The sequence below is a fragment of the Hemicordylus capensis genome, chromosome 2, assembly GCF_027244095.1.
Source record: "Hemicordylus capensis ecotype Gifberg chromosome 2, rHemCap1.1.pri, whole genome shotgun sequence".
Taxonomy (NCBI): Eukaryota; Metazoa; Chordata; class Lepidosauria; order Squamata; family Cordylidae; genus Hemicordylus; species Hemicordylus capensis.
In genome coordinates, this window is record NC_069658.1 from 76764338 (window position 1) to 76781106 (window position 16769).

A 16769-nucleotide genomic window follows, 5' to 3' on the forward strand; every position below is an offset into this window, starting at 1 on the left:
GACATAGCCGGTTCCTGAGCGGTATTCTGTTAAATCTGCCATCCAGAATGCAAGAAGGCAGGGCATTAAACCATGTCAGCAAGAATGCTCTCCTCTGGTTTAGAGTGGTCACATTTGTAAGGTATGCTGCTGGCTGAGGGTAGTATGAGAAGTCATCTGGAATGCAAGACTTAACAAGACTTACATCATCTGGAATGCAAGACTTAACAATGCAAGACTTAACAAGACTTACATCATCTGGAATGCAAGATTTAACAAGACTTACATCAGATTGCTTCTCCATATCCATAATACATTGTTTAATAATTTCTTTGGTGGCATCATGTCCCAATCAAAGTAGATAGCATGGAAAGAGGTCATATCTCCCCAATTTGTCATGAAAGCTCTTACACCAATTGGAATGGAACTCATCTTTCAATGCCAGGGGGGCCGGGCCCTGATGGCAAAAATATAATTTGAGCCAGTAATTGTGTGTGAAGCCACCCCTGAGCCTCAACTTTCGTTAGACCCACCTCTAAATATAATATGACATTTGAAACACATCTAGGCACCTGGGATATGGCACGAAGGAATCTAGACTGAACGGCTTCCATGGGTTTGAAGTTGCAGGTGGAATAGATCTGGACCCTGTATAGCATCTGTGCCAATGTTTTGGCCTGGTATACCTTGACACAGGGGCGTAACAAGGCTGGAGTGGGCCCAGAGACAAAATTTTAAAATGGGCCCCTCGCTGATACACACACTTCACAATATATAGTGCACTCACACTCACATCCCCATTATGCCAGCTTCTCTAGAAAACTCCACTCCCTTGCTTTAACCCCGTCCCTCCACCCTCCCATGGGGAAGAGCGCTCCCGGCTCAGAGTTGCTTCTGCAGACAAGGACTTTGCTGCATGCATGCCGCCTTTGCTCCGAACTTGGGGTTGGCTTTTCCACAGCACCAAAGCTCTGTGGGTGTTGGGGAGTCATGTGACTTGCCTCTGGGAGGCTCCTTGACTCGTGGGGCCCCCCAGGCAGCCACCTCCCCTTGCCTAATGGTAGTTACGCCCCTGCCTTGACAGTTGCTGGGATAAAATATCCCCCTCTATTATGGTAGAATTTTAGTATAGCAGATGCACTCCTGTGTATACTTGCTGCAGTATGTTCTCATTGTGTACCCCATGTACCATTTGCATAGAAAACTATGCCCAAGTACTTATAGCTCCTAACCTGCTCAACCCTACACCCGTTAATTTGCCATTTGTGTTATTTCGGTAAATACCATAACCTTTGTCTTTTGAGGTATTTATGACTAGGGACTCATCTTTGCAGAACTATGTAAGTCGTTGTAGCGCTTACCTCATGCCAATCAATGTCCTTGATAGTATAGCCGCATCATCGGCATAAATTAGGATTGAGATGGGTCTGCCTTCTAGCTTACACTTGCTTCAGAATAAGGTTTTGCAAATCAGTTCACAAGAAACTCATTTTTAAATTGCACATGAAATGATTGGTTGTCTTTAAATTCTTAGGCAGGTGAAGGTTGCGAATACCTATAAGGGGAATTAAAAAATTATTACAGAAATTAATCAGAAAAGGAGCAAGGATACATCCTTGCTTAACCTCCTTCCACATAGCCACAGGTTCAAACAAATGACCTTTGTTATTGCACTTTACTCTCAGTGAGGTGTTTTCATATAGCATACAAATGAGCAGGAGTAATCATCGGTCTATGGAGGTGTTGGCCAGTTTGCTCCAGAGATGCAATCTAGGAATAGTGTCGAAGCGGCTTTAAAATCAATAAATGCCACATATAGAGAGGAGCGGGGTTTACCAGCATACTGGTTGAATCAGAGAACTCAGTACATTTCATGAAACAGATATATAATCCAAAACACTAGCTCTTAGCCCAGACCAGCAGGTGAACTTGCCCACAGTATCCTTATCCTTTGCCCTGTTTAGCTCAAACAGATCTAATGCATTCATTTTATGAGCCAAGTAAAGGCCCCCTAGCAGGGGTGTCACTAGCATTAGACAAGGGGAGAGAGTTGTCTGGGGGCCCCCACTGCCTCAGGGCCCCCCCAGAGGCACGTCACATGACTCCCCACCTGCCCATTTTGCACCCCCTATTAATTAATTTTGAGTCTCTTGGAGATCGGCACTTTGGCAGTAGCAGAGAGTCAAGAAAGGGTTAACTTTTCTCCCAGCCCTATTGGTTCTCTTGGCATCTTGTGCTCCTCCCCCGCTTGGAATTTGTATGGAACTGCAGAGCTGGCTATTGGCTTGTTGGTTTCCCTCCAAGAATGAAAGTAAGAAGACATTTTGTAAAAATCAACCCTTTGCTGTTTGTTTGTTTGTTTTGTGTGTGATTTGTCCCCCTTGGTCAAGCTACCATGTTGCTTGCTCTCTCCCGCACCCCCATGAACCGTGTGTGTGTTGTACATGTGAGAGAAGTCCCATCCTCTGTGTGTGTGTGGGAGAGAGAGAATTCTTAAGCTTAAAAATTTTTTTTTTCAAAGTATGCCAAAACTATTCTAGTGCAAACTTGTAAGAAAAACCCTCCCCATCCCAACAGTATATCTTGTTGTGAGGAAATCAGTTAGTTTAAAAGTATTAAAAGCTTTGAAAAGAATGGAGCGGGGGGATGCTCTGACAAAATGGATGTTTTTGCTCCTTTTTATTCCTGAAGTTACGCTGCTTATAGCTCTAATCTGGTCTCTGTGTGTGTTGCTTTCTCTACCCCCACCCTTATTAAAAATATGTATATGCTGCTTTTTTAGCAACAGATTTCTCACAATGGCTTAAATAGCAAAATATGAGAAAATGGTTCTCTTAACATGTTTCCCCTTTTAAACATTACTATTTTATTTTATTTTGATTTGTGCTTGTAGCATGCTCCCCCACCAAAAGTCTGTTTTTGTACTGTGTACACTTGCTTCAGAATAAGGCTTTGCAAATCAGTTCACAAGAAACTCATTTTTAAATTGCACATGAAATGATTGGTTGTCTTTAAATTCTGCAAAATTGGGGTAACTCCATATATGACACTCTGCTGTCCTATTTGAAATCAAAATGGTGGCTTTTCTTTCTGTAGTGTATAGACACCCTATGCATTGTATATATACTGTAGTATATAGACATACACTATAGCTTCATATTAATTTTTTTGCATATGATTTTCTTGCTTAAATGAAATGTACTAAATAAAAAATCAAACTGAATTGCATGCTGCTGTGATTGGTGTAAAAATGCTATTTGAAAGTGCTTCCCAAGTACATGCTTAGGATTGGAGTGCATGTGGCTAAAAGTCATATATATATGAATGACACACAGCCTGTTCTTCCTCCAAAGAGGTCAGGGTAGTGTACATGTTCTTCCTCCCCACTTTTATCCTCACAACAATCCAGTGAGGCAGGTTTGGAGGGGGGAGAGAGAGTGTCTCAGCTAAAGTCCCACAGTGAGTTCCATGACTGAATGGGGAACGCAAATCCCCCAGTCCTAGTCTTGACACTCTAATCACTACACCACACTGGTTCTCAGCTGTATGCGTAGGATACAGGAGAAACCTGATGCAGGAGAAAAAGGAGATTCATTTTTAGCTGTGAAGCAAGCTAATGGGGAGGAGAGTGTTGAATACCTTTAGGAGAGCATGAAAGGGTTTCATTATCAAAATGTGAGGAGGCTGTGGGCCTAAGCCCTGGATCTTTTAAGAACCTAGCAACACCTTTGTAAGGGAGAGAGGAAGAATGATAGGATTTTCCATGCAGAAGCTGGTATTAGCAGGTATGTTCTGAATTTCTTCTAAAAATAAAAACAATATTTCCCTGAGTGTATTTTAGTGTAAAAAGTAGTGAATTCAGCTAATTTAAGGGGGGGGGGGGTTGAGAAAAGGAATGAGAGAAAGAGCAGAGAAGAGGAGGAAGATAGGTGGTGTGAGGTGGGTGCAAGGCTATGTGTGCCTCTCCAGAGGTGCATCAGAATCTAATCTGGCCCACCACCAAATTTTAGTTTGACACCCCCTGGCATAGTGCATTTGCAAGAGAGAGAAAATCCAAGCCCAATTATTTATAGGGGGGGATCTTTTATGTGGGGAATTCTTGTGGCACCCCCAGTAATTTCCTGCTGGATCCACCCCTATGAACTAGATTCAATGTGAATTAGATATTCACCGTATTCATAATGGGGATGTGAGTGTGAGTGCACTATATATTGTGAAGTGTGTTTGTGTGCGTATATCAGCAAGGGGCCCATTTTAAAATATTGTCTCTGGGCCCATTCCAACCTTGCTACACCCCTGCCTGCTAGGTTGCAGACCTGATATTTAGACTGATGTCTCTGGAATGGGGGTGGACAGTCCCTTTCCGGTGAGTAACTCTGATAAGTTATATACAAGTGGCTGTTGTTTGGACGCATTCTAGCATTAAAGTCACCTCCTAATATGAGATAAAAATTGGGAATTGTACCAAAAGATTGTCAAAATAATTTTTAAGGCCCTCCCAAATCATCTTTATGCTAGCATGTGATTTAACCAGCTACCTACAAGCCACCTAATGGCACAGTGGGGAAATAGGGAGCAAGAGGTTGCTGATTCAAATCCCCGCTGGTATGTTTCCCAGACTATGGGAAACATCGATATCAGGCAGGCGCGATATAGGAAGATGCTGAAAGGCATCATCTCATACTGCATGGGAGATGGCAATGGTAAACCCCTCCTGTATTCTACCAAAGACAACCACAGGGCTCTGTGGCAGGAGTCGACACCAACTCCTACACAACTTTGCTTTACTTTATATACACTTTTATGACCAGCATATTATATTCCTCCAACTTGATGACAGTGGATGTAGCGAAATGAAGAAAAGGGATCAGCTCATACATCTCCGCCCACAGTTTAGTGGAAATAAATAATCCCCCAACCCCCTGCTTTGGCTCTGCCCTGATAAGTCCCAAGATTGGCTTTCAGTCCATAAAAAACTTAGCCCTAAAGTTCTATATCCGTCATTATCCAGGTTTCCTGAATCAATATAGTGTCAAATTTATACAAACCTCCACTGTTGGTCTGTGATCGCCTTGTCAGTCTCATGTATGCCTCTTTCAAGGTTTTGTTTCTTGAGTTTAAATGAAAGTATTACAGCATGTTCTTCCACACTGGTGCTGTTTTGAAGGGGGGGGGGAATAATCAGAATTTGATACTGTTTTCCTCTGATCCTGACAGTTTTAAATGCACCTGTATACAGTTTTAAATGAACTTATATCCAGTTTTTAAATTGACTTATGGTTATGCAGAAACTAAAGATAGATTTATGATTGTGTTTGAGCCTTCCAGACTTTTTTGTGCCACTCCGAACAGATGCATATTTGATACATTCTTAGTTCTCCGCTCAGCAATTTCCCCACAGACATTTGGGAAAGGCTTTTTTCACATTTTAACCTCTTCTTCCTATACAGGAATATCCTTTTGGTACAAACAACAGATGCACCATGACTCTCTTACCTGCTTTCTTTTCCATCACTGTGAACATTTATGGTACAAGTGTTCCCTTCACTTTCTGTTCTTCTCCAGATTCCAGTAAAACTCAAGATGAGCAGGAAATTTTGATGCAGAGCTTCCCCCCCCCCCCCCGTTTCTATTTTTCAGATAGCGACTTTACTACGATTTTACTTTGGGAGGGTGTGTGTGTGTTCACATATGTGATATTTCAGAGAGCACTTCACACATGATTCAGGGTTTTTCCTCCATATTGAAACCTAGCCTGATTTATGTCCAGGGTAAAAAATATATATCTTTTTTCATTGGAGTATCTATTATGCCCTGAACTTGCAGTAAAGCCTTGCGGTATTTAAACCCATGGTAAAGAGAGCCAGCGTGGTGTAGTGGTTAGAGTGCTGGACTAGGACCGGGGAGACCCGAGTTCAAATACCCATTCAACCATGATACTTGCTGGGTGACTCTGGGCCAGTCACTTCTCTCTCAGCCTAACCTACTTCACAGGGTGGTTGTGAGGAGAAACAAGTATGTAGTACACTGCTATGGGCTCCATGGAGAAAGAGCGGGATATAAATGTAAATAATAAATAAATAAATAATAAGGAAAGAAAGAAAGCCTGCTGTCTGAAAAGCCTCTTGGCATTGGTTTAGGAGTGCATGGTTTTAAAAAGACCCCAAAACCTGAAGAGACATGCATGAAATTGTCAAGGCTTTCCTGCAACCTTGACAATTTAACCAGAGTCTAGAGAGAGGGAAAGGTTGAAGGGAAATGGTATATGAAATTGACAGACATTTTTCTGATACAGTTCTGCCAGTCTGGACCCATTAAAAATATTTATTTATTTATTTATTTATTTATTTATTTATTTATTTAGGACCAACAAACTGAAGTACTTTTTCACACAACACATAATCAACTTGGGGAATTCTCTGCCACAAGATGTGGTGACAGCCAACAACCTGGATGGCTTTAAGAGGGGTTTGGATAACTTCATGGAGGAGAGGTCTATCAACGGCTATTAGGCGGAGGGCCATAGGCCACTTCCAGCCTCAAAGGCAGGATGCCTCTGAGTACCAGGTGTAGGGGAGTAACAGCTGGAGAGAGCGCATGTCCTCAACCAGTGTTCCCTCTAAGGCGTGCACATGTGCCTGCGCTCACAAGTTTTTTGATGTGAGCTCATTCCACACAGAGATGGTGGGGGGGGGGGGAATAGAGAGAACACTGCCCTCAACTCCTGCCTGTGGGCTTCCAGTGGCATCTGGTGGGCCACAGGATGCTAGACTAGATGGGCCATGGCCCTGATCCAGCAGGGCTGTTCTTATGTTCTTAGTCTGCCAGAAAGGAGAAAGTGATGAAATTGTCAGGGATCCTCCCTGACTGTGTCAGTTTCATTATAGAACAGATGTGGTGGTGAAGCAAAGGGTGTTGAGGCAGGCAGGCAATGCAGAAAGAAGGAGGTTACACACTGCTAGACAGTTGTCTGTAACCAACCACATGATGATGAGATTGCATACAAGTCTGCTCACACAGCAGCATGAGCCAGCATCCACACTGTAGGCAAATGTTGGTGTGTCTTCTCTTCTCTCTCAGGGGCATGAGGTGTATGTGGTGACAATGAAAGCCTGAAAACCATAAGTCTTGGGATTATAATGTACAACATGAAGGGTGGTAATTTATAAAGTGATGAGAAATTCCTGACTGATGATTAAAGCAAATGGAAACGTATGCGAGATTTTAGCCTTAGACCTCAGTGTGAAGATGTGTGCACTAGTTGGGCAAATCACTGTGCATGTTTCAAAGCATACACAGCTAAGTTTGCTGGACCCATTAAATATTTATTAATTTATTTAGAATATTTTTATACCACCCAAAACTTGCATCTCTAGGCAATTTACAATTAAAATCACTTAAAACATCAAATCAATTAACAATTAAATTCATTTAAAGCATTTTAAATCCAATATTAAAACTATAAATCTAATTAAAAGCCTGGGTGAATAAATGTGTCTTCAGTGCCTTTTAAAAAGTTGCCAGAGATGGGGAGGCTCTTATTTCAACAGGGAGCACATTCCAAAGTCCAGGGGCAGCAACAGAGAAGGCCAGTTCCCGAGTAGCCACCAGAAGGGTTGGCAGCAACCGCAGATGAACCTCTCCTCTTAACAGGCAGTGGGGCTCATGGTGAAGAAGATGGTTCTCTTAAATACCCAGGGCCTAAGCTGTTTAGGGCTTTATAGGTAATAACCAGCAGCTTGTATTTTGCCCAGAAACATATCGGCAGCCAGTGCAGTTCCTTCAACACAGGAGTAATATGGTATCTCCTAGATGACCCAGAGACCAACCTGGCTGCTGCATTCTGGACCAACTGCAGTTTCCGGACTACGTACAAAGGCAGCCCAACATATAGTAGGGATGTGCACTGGACTGGTTCGGAGACCTTTTATGGGCCTCTGAACCGGATCGATCGGCAGGCGGTTCTGCCAGTTTGACAGCAGGGGGTGCATCTTTAAGGGTGGGGGAGGGTGCACTTACCCCTCCCACCGCATTTCCCCTGCCGGTGCTCCATTTTGTTAAAGCCCCTCAAGGTGGCAGTGTACCGCCCTGCCACCCTGTTGCACGTCTCCTGTAAGTCACTGGAAGTAACAGATGTGTCTCCAAGCACTGGGCACAAGGGCATGCACATCACGCATGTCACACACATGCGCACGCCGTGTGCATGCCTGCCTGCAACGTGTGCGTGCTACTTCCGGTCACTTCTGGGAGATGTGGCGATAGGGTGGCAGGGAGGTATACTGCTGCCCTGAGGGGCTTTAACAAAACGAAACATGGGCGGGGGAAATGCGGCGGGCGGGGAAAATGCAGTGGGCGGGGGAAATGCACCCTCCGCCACCCTTAAAGATGCACATTCCCTGGTGTTGAACCACCCCCACCGCATTCCGTACTCATCCCTGACATATAGTGTATTGCAGTAATCCAGCCTAGAGATTACCAGCACATGTACCACAGTTTTGAGGTCATTCGTCTCAAGAAATAGGCACAGCTGGCATATCAGCCGAAGATGATAAAAAGCACCTCTGTCCACCACCTCAACCTGGGACACCAGGGAAAGGTTCGGATCCAGAAGCACCCCCAGACTGCGTACCTGTTCCTTTCGGGGGAGCGTGACCCCATTCAGAACAGGCAGATCAAAATCGTCTCCTGAGTTCTGACCCCACACAATAAGTACCTCCGTCTTATCTGGATTCAGCCTCAGTTTGTTATCCTTCATCCAGCCCATTACTGCCTCCAGGGTGTCATCAGCATATTGATAACACCCTGCACCCAAATCTCCTGATGACCTCTCCCAGCGGTTTCATGTAGTTGTTAAACAACATCGGAGACAATACGGAGCCCTGAGGGACACCATAGGAAAGTTCAGATTTTGAAGAACAACAGCCTCCACGAGACATCATCTGGGATCTGCCTGGGAGGTAGGAGCGGAACCACTGCAAAGCAGTGTGTCCTACCCCCAACCCCCTCAGACTTTCCAGAAGGATACTACAGTCGATAATATTGTAAGCCGCCGAGAGATCCAAAAGGACCAGCAGAGTCACACTTCCTCTGTTAATTCCCAATTGGAGATCATCCATCAGGCCAACCAAGGCAGTCTCCACTCCATAGCCCACCTGAAAGTCAGTTTGAAATGGGTCTAGATAATCAGTTTCCTCCAAGACTGCCTGGAGCTGGGAGGCCACCAGCTTCCCAATCACCTTGCCCTGCCATGGAAGGTTGGAGACAGGCCTGTAATTATTTAACTCTGAGGGATCCAAGGCAGGCTTCTTCAGAAGTGGTCTTATGATTGGCTCCTTAAGACAAGGAGGCATCCTGCCCTCCCTCAGAGAAGCATTTACAATCTGTACCAGGCCCTCTACAACAGCCTCCCTGCTGTGTAAGTGTAAGTGTCAGTGCAAGCCATGCCAGGCAAGGATCAAGAGGGCAGGTGGTAGGCCGCACCATTCCAAGCAACTTGTCCACATCCTTAGTAGTCACAAACTGAAACTGATCCAGGGTCATCACATAAGAGGAGCTGCTGGACATCTCAGCATCAGACTCTGTAACAATTGTAGAATTTGAATTGTAGAATTTCAAATATGAAATAGTGTGTCACAGCGAGTAATTGTTGGTTCCAAGTACCGATTCAAGGGGGAAGGGGCACACATTAGCCCCTTCACAACCCTCAACAAGTCCGCTGGACGTGAACTTGCAGATGCAATATGGGAGGAAAAGAATCGCTTCTTTGCCGCACGTATCGCCTAAGCATAGATCTAAATAACACTGTCTAATCAGCGAAACACAAACTTAAATCATGGCTTATGTTTAATGAATATGGTATTCTGTCTCTCATCTCAAAGGCTACTGTTTCCAAATGTTCTCAATCATTCATTTGTACATTCAAAGCTCATACGTTCTGAAACCAAATCATCCCAGTTTTTACTGGAAGATACTACTGTCATATCAAAAACAAGATGCTCCAAGGCATTATGAACATAAGAGGAATCCTGACAGAATTAAGGTTAAGCTTACGACACCTATAAAATATATTGTTTCTTGTCTGTGCTATATAAAATACTATATACATTTATATAATATATAAATTATATAGATTCCCCCACAAAGGGGAAGCTGTGCACATGTTGAGTTAGGCTGTGTACAGAATATGAAGAATCATGAAGGAAATGTCTCCTGTTTATCCTTCATCTCTCCTTTATATCTATTTCCTTGTGTTGATTCTTTTTAGGGCCAAACTATATGTTACATTAATACAATTGTGCCTTAATGCATTTAGTTTTTCTTTATTCAATAGCAGCAATAGGGAAAAGAGATATGGATTAGGACTGAAGGCGGTGGGGTTAACCTCAGATCCCCTCATATGGTTGCTATTTGCTCCAGGAGAAAAGCTTCCATTGACACACCACCTCTACAACCTGAAGTTTAAAGTTTTATTTATTTCCGATCTTCACTCCTTCTCTCCTTCAGTTCATTTTCATTAGGGATTCCTTTCTTTACAACATTCTACAGCCTTCCCTGTCATTTCCTGTATTTAAGAAGCACTTAGATGCCTATATTTCCCTCAGGCCTTTCCATCTTAAGTGGTTTCCAGTCGCTTTCCCTTTCTTATTTTGTCTGCCTTGTACTTAGATTATGAACCTCCAGGCAGGAACTGTCTTTTTAAATGCTTTGTACAGAAGTTAGCTGTAGGCACAATATAAATATTAAATATTATTAAGGTAATTCAGACTTAGCTGTTAAAAAGAGAATCTGAAAAAATTTCATGATGAAAAAAGCAATGTGAACAAGCCACATTAGGTTTTTACAAAAAGTGGTAAAGAAGGAAAGAGAGGTTTAACAATTAGGAAACACCCAAAGCCATGAAATATATGCTATGGCAATGGACAGATTGCTCTGCAATAAACCAGTCAGTGAACTTTAGTAGAGTTCCTACCCTTCTAGTATCCTGCAACTGTCAGCTGAAGATGGAAAACAGGAAGATCTTAGATGAAGGACATTATAATATGTTGTGATGTGAAATAATTAAGGCTTTAACCACATTCATAGTAGGAAACAGAAGAAAAGAGAAAACTTTGAGATTAAGAAATTGGCCATTACTTGAATTTAAAAAATAAATAAATCCAAAAGACAGAGAGGAATTGTTATAATACCTCCAAAATTACGTACCTGAGCAAAGGATAGATTGCAGCAGAATCTAACAGTAAAGAGGAAGTCAGAGAATAATGGGGAAATGAGCATAAACAACACGTTCCATTTCATAAACAGTTAATTTAAGTAACTGTTGATAGCCCAGAAGAAAGCATGGGAGGTGGTAATTAAAAGAAAAAGACAAGAAAGAAACTAGGTGAGAAAATCTATTACCTTAAAAAGAAACAAATCATCTGCATACAATACTAACAAACTATAATAACTTTTAAGAGAATATAAAGAACAATAGAATGAAAAGAGGAAAAATATCAAGAACTGAAACTTGGAGTACCCCAACATCAACAGAAGAAGAAACAGAAACAGAAACTGAGGAGTAACTTAAGAACAAAACAAAGACAGCAGTCATGATAGTTGAAATCATATAAGCAAGCAATATGAAAGAATGACTCAAAAGATGCATCTAAAAGAAGCACCAAGAGAAGACCCTGAGATCTTGCAATTAAGTCACTGCAAATGCAAGTTAAAGTACTGTAGTTTTAGCAGATTGATAAGCATGAAAACCAGACTGAAATTTGATCAATAATTGCATTTGTAGAAAGAAAATACACAGAGCCAGACATCCCAAGATTATGGAAAGAAGTAAAAGGGAATGGAAGATTTAAAAGAATTATGTGAGCTCCTTTATAATATTCAGAAGATTCAACCAGAACAGTGTAATTAAAGGACAAGTACAAAACAAATGTTAAATGCTGGCTTTAGGGCTTTGATGTCTCCAACAACTGTTTTGACCAGACTTATAAATATGTGACAGCTGCACAGGGGTTAAGTCCTTTTGGGTTATGTCAAAGTGGTAGTTTTAAAGGATGATTTAGAACTAGTTTTTGTTTGTTACTAGCTTCAAGACTCTGTATCTAAGTTCTTTGGAAATGTTCATATCCACATTCATTAACAGATTAGTATAAAAAGACTGGTTCCAGATTGGCAAAGGAGTAAGACAAGGCTGTATACTTCCTCCTTCTTTATTCAACTTATATGCTGAACATATATTGGGAGAAGCTGGATTGGAAGAAGATGAGTGTGGTCTTAAAGGTGGAAGAAGAAACATCAATAGCCTGCACTATGCTGATGACACCACTCTGATAGCTGAGAATGTGGATGATCTGCAAGCTCTAGTAACTGATCTGCAAGCTCTAGTAAGGAGCACAGTGAGTGGGGGGGAAATGGGACTAAGACTAAGTGTAAAGAAGACAAAACTAATGACAATGGGTACAGCAACCTGTACAAAGTGGTGGATAGCTTCTGCCTTTTAGGATTGACCATCAATGGTAAAGGATCCAGCAGTCAAGAAATACGCCACAGACTAGCACTTGATAGGGTTGCAATGAAGGCCTTGGAAAGGTTATTTAGATGCTGTGACGTGTCTATACCTACAAAGATTAGGATCATTCAGACAATGGTTTCCCCCGTGACACTCTACAGATGCAAAAGCTAGACTTTGAAGATAAAAAAAGTATTAACGCTTTTGAACCTTGGTGCTGGAGAATACTTTTGAGGATACCATGGACAGCCAGGAAAACAAACAAATGGATCATAGAACAAATCAATCTAGAATTTTCACTTGAGGCCCAAATTACCAGGCTTAAACTATCATACTTTGGACACATTATGCGAAATATCAGCTCCCTTGAGAAGTCCATAATGCTGGGAAAATTTGAAGGAAAGAGAAGAAGAGGACAACCAGTAGCAAGGTGGATGGACTTGATTATGACAGCAAAGAATGCACCACTGAGAGACCTTAAAGGCCAAGCTGAAGAGAGATCATCCTGGAGAGAATCTATCTATGTGGTCGCTAAGAGTCGACTCCAACTTGACGGTACTTAATCAATCAATCAATAAACGTAATTGGGACATTGCACTACTTAACAAAATTTACTTATTTTAGAACATCAGAACTGAATGTAAAATCAGATAAATTTGTACAATGATGGATTCTCTTTATTACTTTTTGGAATTCAAAATATAATGATGATGTACTCACGTACTGTTTCCTTTGTTGTAATTGTATGGTGTATTCTTTGTTATAGTTGTATTTCTGTATTAAGATATTTTCTCATTTAAAAAGAAGATTAAAAAGAACTCTAGAGAAGGGTTGTTGTTTTTCAAGAATAAGTAGAACAATAGCTGATCCGAGTGAGAAAGGAAAGAAAATAAAGATTGAAGTTATAAAGGAGGAAGAATTTGAGCAAGATACTTCAAGGACGGAAAGGGGATTATATCCAAGGAAGCAGGAGTTGGGTTGGCAGACATAAAGACTGGGGAAAGCTCTGTATTGGAAATGGGACTAAAATGAGAGAAAATAGTCTAGATGGAAGATACAACAGAAGGAGAAACAACTGTGGAAGGAAGATGCAGGGGAAGAAGAGTAGAGGCTGGAACTATAAAAGAAGCATGAGTATGAGAAACCCTGGGAGTGGGGGACAGAAACAAATGAAGGCCTAGATAAAAAGGAGCAGGAGGATGTTGAAAGTAACTGGCTGTCACAAAATGAAGAGAAGAAGATGAGTGAGAAGAAGCAATGAGAGTAAGCCCCATAGTACACCATTCTGTGGTGAGCCTTATTCTCTTCCTTTCTTTAAATAGCTCTTTTTTCCTTTCTAATGATGCTATTTAGAAAGTTATTTCTTTCTAAAGAAATAACTCATTGATGGTTGAGTCTGAGCAGCTAAAGGATATTTTCTGTACATATAACAAGGAAAAGACAGCTCCATGGCATCCTCATTCTTGTCTGCCTCTTTACTATGCTTTCATGCATGAGCACATGTGTTTCCTAAATCATGTGCCACTCTCCCATCTCTCCCAGAAGCTATATGCTGAAACAAGTCCACATTATAGGCTAGGGAAGTACACAAGCCGGTTCGGCGCCTCCTCTGAGAAGTGCTGAACCAGCTCGGGCGCCTGCCACGTCCGTACTGATGCAACGTGGAGACTGTAGGGAACAGCGCCACAGCCACGTGCTTCCTTTTGGAGACCAGCCACTGGCACCAAAAAGGCAATGGAGCAGTGGACGAGCAGGTAAGGAGATCCTTACCTGCTTTTTAAGGGAACTGCTTCCTGCCCTGCTAGCAGCTGCATGAATGGCTGAATTGGTCTTCCAACTGGTGGGCCATCATCTGAACTAAGGTGAGTTGCAACAATGATACTACCACAATGTTTGTAAAAAATAATAATTAAGCAACAGTTTTCAAGCTGTAAAACTATTATAGGACTATGTAATGCCAGCTTCATCTATCATTGAGTATATTTAAAAGGGGTAGCCATGATAGTCTGCTCAGCTGCAGCATTAGAAACCAAGTTTCCTGCAGTGCCTTAAAACCAAGGAGAGCCTCTTTTCACAGCCAGTGAGAAAGGCTAGAGGGTGGGTTGTGGGGAAGGCTTGTTAAACCTACCTCCCACACAGATGAGCAGTCCTTCCTTGGGCAGGCAGATTGCCTGCCCAGATGAGCACCGGCTCCTGCCGGTAGTGCTGAGGGTCGGGGTGCCAAGACATGCTGCCCTGCATTGCCCTGCCCCCTGGAGCTCCAATAATAATGCAACACATGAGTGCACAGTGCATTATTGGGATCCCCTCCTGGGGCTAGGAGAGTGCTTGCTCTCCTAACCCTGTTTTGAGGGGAGGCCCCACAAGCAGGTTTGTGGCCCTGGTGCCACCGGGATCAGACGCGATCTCGGTGGTTCACATGCGCGTGCAAAACCAGGCTGGATTCCCTCAGCCTGGATTTGCATACACGTGTGAATAGCCTGTTACTGTAGCATGTTGAACATGCACCCCTGGATACCAGTGGAGCCTCTGCTCCCCTATTCATTGGTGCCAAGTGCTGCTGCCAGCCAACACAACGTGAGTAGTAGAGGTACATACCTGCTGTCAAAAAACCATGTGCTTTTGTTCACAAACAAATGCACATGGCTGGAGGGTGACATCATAGTGACATCACGGGGCGGGGCGGTGCAGCTGTCAAAATGTGCTTATGTCACTGGAAATACGTCACCAGATATGCATCAGTGGAAATACATCCGCAGAAATGGTCAGAGGAGACCCCCACATGGCCAGAAAGGGTCAGAAGTAGGGGTACGCCCTCACTCTGGAAGTTTGGCCCCCACCCTTCCACTCCTACCCCCAAAATATGTCCAGGCATGTCCCGAAGGTGGGCATGTGATCCCTCTACGAACACGCCTAGCCATCCTGGACCAACAGGAACAGATTTCAGACCCCAGAAAGGTCCGTGTGTGCCGGCGTGATAATGGTCAGGTGGCCATTTTGTGTAACTTTATTGGCTGAAACGGGGTCAAGTGACCCCTCTATGAATAAGCCCCACCACCCTGGTTCTGTAGGATTAGGCCGTGTCTCTCTGAGCCATTTTGTTTTGCAGACTCACTGTTTGAGCGATCATGGGCTCCCCAGAGAGATCCTTGGAGACTATTGTACAACAAACAGTTGTAAAGCCTAGCCCAAGAAAGCAGTATATTAGCACAAGTTCTGATGATGAGAAACTCCCACCTGCCAAGCGTCCTGAAGAAGAAGCCCAAGAGGTTTATGAAATCCGGCAGGGAATCTTGGAGGTTGCAGCAGTAGAACCTTTTGGAGCCCAGGTAAATACGGAGTGTTGGTGTTATAGGACTGCGGGGGATGAGAGAGTTCCCCAGGGCTGCAACTTAAAATAGTGTTCTTTTATTTTTTCCAGGAGGGTGAAGACCGATGTCTTGACACACACCCTCTAGCAATGTGGAACTATGCAGAGCCTGGGAACATGCATATCAGGGTGCGTATGGAGAATTTGGGGTGGGAATATCTCTTTCAAAAGAAAGATAGAAAGAAAAAGTAATAACAGCATACCTTCCCCTCCTACAGAACCCTCCTGCCGTGAGAACACATCAACACAGTCATGTTACTATGCAGAATTTCCTAGGACTACAAGTGAATGATTCAGATTACATACCAGCAAGGAAAAGGCGATCTGCTATGAAAGGGCTTGTCAGAGCAGGGGTATATGGAATTTTAAAATACTGCCTGAAGAATTACATGCATGAGTCATGCTACGGGAGTATGGTTCAAGAAGGGGGTCAAGACTCACATGAATGTGTCACCTGGACTGAAAGAAATATATCCAGATTTATTAGAATATTGTCTTCAAGGATGTGTGTGAAAGCAGTGCTCCACATAATCATTATAATTGGTTATAGTCTGAAAATACTAATGCTGACTAGTGAAACAGTGGATCAGACTCTAAATCTCATAACCAGTGTTAAGGATTCTGATGACCCGAAGGTGGTGTTAGAAGCTATCCTGCACCAGAAAGATTCCAGAGTGCTCTCTTTTGTGAACTGTGTCCCCGAAAAAAGAGAGTACAGACAATTTCTTGTTCCAGAGGCAGCTGTATAAATTCCCTCACAAAAGTATAAATGTGTTGTTTGTTGTCAACACATCCTTAACATGGTCTCTATGCAGAAGAAACACAACTTCAGACTGCATCTGTTTTTTTCTATTAAATGCTATTTTATTATGTATCATTTCATAAAAATAAAAATTGGCAAGACTCTAAATAAATGTC

General features: G+C 42.7%; 1 protein-coding gene across 1 annotated transcript; it reads left to right on the top strand.

Annotated features, from left to right (window-relative positions):
• Positions 1-10773: 10773 nt before the first annotated feature.
• LOC128345957 (uncharacterized) lies at positions 10774-16754 on the top strand. The gene is made up of 3 exons (XM_053298695.1): positions 10774-15810; positions 15903-15980; positions 16070-16754. Exons 1-3 carry the CDS (start codon positions 15610-15612, stop codon positions 16598-16600), a joined length of 810 nt encoding a protein of 269 aa, XP_053154670.1. The 5' UTR covers positions 10774-15609; the 3' UTR covers positions 16601-16754.
• Positions 16755-16769: the final 15 nt, after the last annotated feature.